Genomic DNA, 2,772 nt, shown 5'->3' on the forward strand with positions numbered 1-2,772 from the left:
AACTGTCGATTTGCCAGTTTGAGGAAGATTACTGTTTCTGGAAAGCCTGATGATTGTTTTGTGTTCATCGTTCGATTTCTCACACATAATATGCTGAGATTTGTCTTTACTTTATCATTTTGAATCATAACAGTATTAGAAACCCGCCATAATTTGGTTCAATCATAAATAAATAAAACACCATTATTTAATATATATTTAAATATAATATTTTAATATTGTTACGAAAGTAATTCAGGACAGCATATCCACGTTTTTTTAAAAGTTGATATTAGGCCTGAGATATATTGTGATTGGCATGCTATCAGGTTCCGCATGTAACATATACCACCGGAAACAACACCAAGTGCATAATGTGGCAAGTTTGTATGATGCGCCGAACATGTTCTTATCCAAAAACACTAGTGGACTCAGCACTCATCTTCTTGGCTCTGACTCGACTCTGCAATGCACTGAGTGCACCACTTTGATCTAAATGATGACGTCGCTACTCATCAATTTCTGCGAATGGGTTTTCTTTGTTTCTAAGGGACAAGGCCGCGCTGACCACTGCTGTAAAGGAGCTGAGGGGCTTGGCTGTCTTCTTCGATTTGCCGCTTGAATGTTTGTTAAGTTCTTCCACGAGAAGACTTAATTTCTTGGCCCTTTCCTGCTGTGGAGTCAGAATCTTAACCGGGATTTTAAACGCCGTTCGTTGTGTCTTCGGGGAAGTCTCTCTAGCGTCAGCGAGACTTTGTTTTTGCAGTTTCGTCTTACTTTCACCAGTATTCTTCTTCATGTTGGAGACGCTCAAGTGACTTTGCTTGACAACACGTTTCGACATGTTTGTAGTACTGTGTTTGTCTAAGCCCGTCTTCTGACCCCGAATGAGAGGATACACTAGCTTCACACCGTTTACCATGGAGAAGGTGATTTTGACGCGTTCGTCGTCGGGTCCTGAAAAATACAATGCTATTGAGTAAAATGATCAGGGTCGTAACTGTCATGCAAGCACAGAATTAATAACGTGTAAATCTCAAGAGGAAAATGCCTTATACTAAAGTTTAATGAATCAAGCAAGACCACTGAAAAATCGGCACAATTGATTTTTTTTTCAAATGAATTTCAGTATGTGACCTATTGTTGGATGTTTCAGTCGCTGTCGGACCTATTGTTTGGTGTGTCGGTCTCTGCGTGACCTATTGTTTAAAGTGTCGGTCTCTGTGTGACCTAATATTTGGTGTGTCGGTCTGTGTGTGACCTATTTGTGGTGTGTCGGTCTGTGTGTGACCTATTGTTTGGTGTGCCGGTCCCTGTGTGACATATTGTTTGGTGTGTCAGTCTGTGTGTGACCTATTGATTGGTGTGTTGGTCTTTGTATGACCTATTGTTTGACGTTTCGGTCTTGATTTGACCTATTGTTTGGTGTGTTGGTTCATGTATGATCTATTATTTGACGTGTCTGTCTTTGTGTGACCTATTGTTTGGTGGGTTGGTCTTTGAATGACCTATTGTTTGACGTGTCGGGCTTTGTGTGACCTATTGTTTGGTGGGTTGGTCTTTATATGACCTATTGTGTGGTGTGTCGGTCTGTGTGTGACCTATTGTTTGGTGTGTCTTCAGTGTGTGACCTATTGTTTGGTTTGTTGGTATTTGTATGATCTATTGTTTGACGTGTCAGTCTTTGTGTGGCCTATTGGTTGGTGTGTTGGTCCTTATATGACCTATTTTTTGACGTGTCTGTCTTTGTGTAACCTATTCTTTGCTGTGCCGGTCCCTGTGTGACATATTGTTTTGTGTATCGGTCTGTTGGTGAATTATTGTTTGGTGTGTCGGTCTTTGTGTTACCTATTGTTTGGTGTGCAAGTATGTGTGACCTATTGTTTGACGTGTCGGTCTTTGTGTGACCTATTGTTAGTTGTGTCGGTCTTTGTATGACCTATTGTTTGACGTGTCGGTCTTTGTGTGACCTATTTGTTGGAGTGTCGGTCTGTGTGTGACCTTTGTTTAATGTGCCGGTCTTTGTGTGACCTTTCGTGTGGTGTGTCGGTCTTGTGTGACCTATTGTTTGGTGTGTCGGTCTGTGTGTGACATTTTATTAATGTGCAAGTATCTGTGTGACCTACTGTTTAAAGTGTCGGTCTTTGTGTGACCTATTGTTTGGTGTGTCAGTCTTTGTGTGATCTTTTCTTAAATGTGCTAGTCTCTTTGTGACCTATTGTTTGTTGTGATAGTCTTTGTGTGACCTATTGTAAGGTGTGCCGGTCTCTGTGTGACCTATTGTTAGGTGTGTCGGTCTTTGTGTGACCTATTGTTTGGTATGTCGGTCTGTGTGTGACCTTTGTTTAATGTGCCGGTCTTTGTGTGACCTTATGTTTGGTGTGACCTATCGTTTGGTGCGTCGGCCTTTGTGTGATCGTTTGTTAAATGTGCAAGTCTCTGTGTGACCTATTGTTTGGTGTGTAGGTCTTTGTGTGACCTATTGTTTGGTGTGTCGGTCTCTGTGTGACCTATGGTTTGACGTGTTGGTCTTTGTGTGGCCTATTGTTTGGTGTGTTGGTCCTTATATGACCTATTTTGTGACGTGTCTGTCTTTGTGTGACCTATTGTTTGTTGTGCCGGTCCCTGTGTGACCTATTGTTTGTTGTGCCGGTCCCTCTGTGACATATTGTTTTTTGTATCGGTCTGTTGGTGAATTACTGTTTGGTGTGTCGGTCTTTGTGTGACCTATATTTAGTTGTGTCGGTCTTTGTATGACCTATTGTTTGACGTGTCGGTCTTTGTGTGACCTAT

The 2,772-nt window shown here is 41.7% G+C and overlaps 1 protein-coding gene across 1 annotated transcript in view; it reads right to left on the reverse strand.

Annotated features, from left to right (window-relative positions):
- Positions 1-202: 202 nt before the first annotated feature.
- Positions 203-2,772, reverse strand: part of LOC110450805 — a 28,267-nt gene continuing 25,697 nt past the window's right edge. The window contains exon 20 of the mRNA XM_021498518.1: positions 203-936. Within this exon, the coding sequence (XP_021354193.1) occupies positions 488-936 (449 nt within the window). The 3' untranslated portion in view covers positions 203-487. The remainder of the gene's footprint in view (positions 937-2,772) is intronic.

This window comes from Mizuhopecten yessoensis, unplaced genomic scaffold (assembly GCF_002113885.1).
Source record: "Mizuhopecten yessoensis strain PY_sf001 unplaced genomic scaffold, ASM211388v2 scaffold5519, whole genome shotgun sequence".
NCBI classification, from domain to species: domain Eukaryota; kingdom Metazoa; phylum Mollusca; class Bivalvia; order Pectinida; family Pectinidae; genus Mizuhopecten; species Mizuhopecten yessoensis.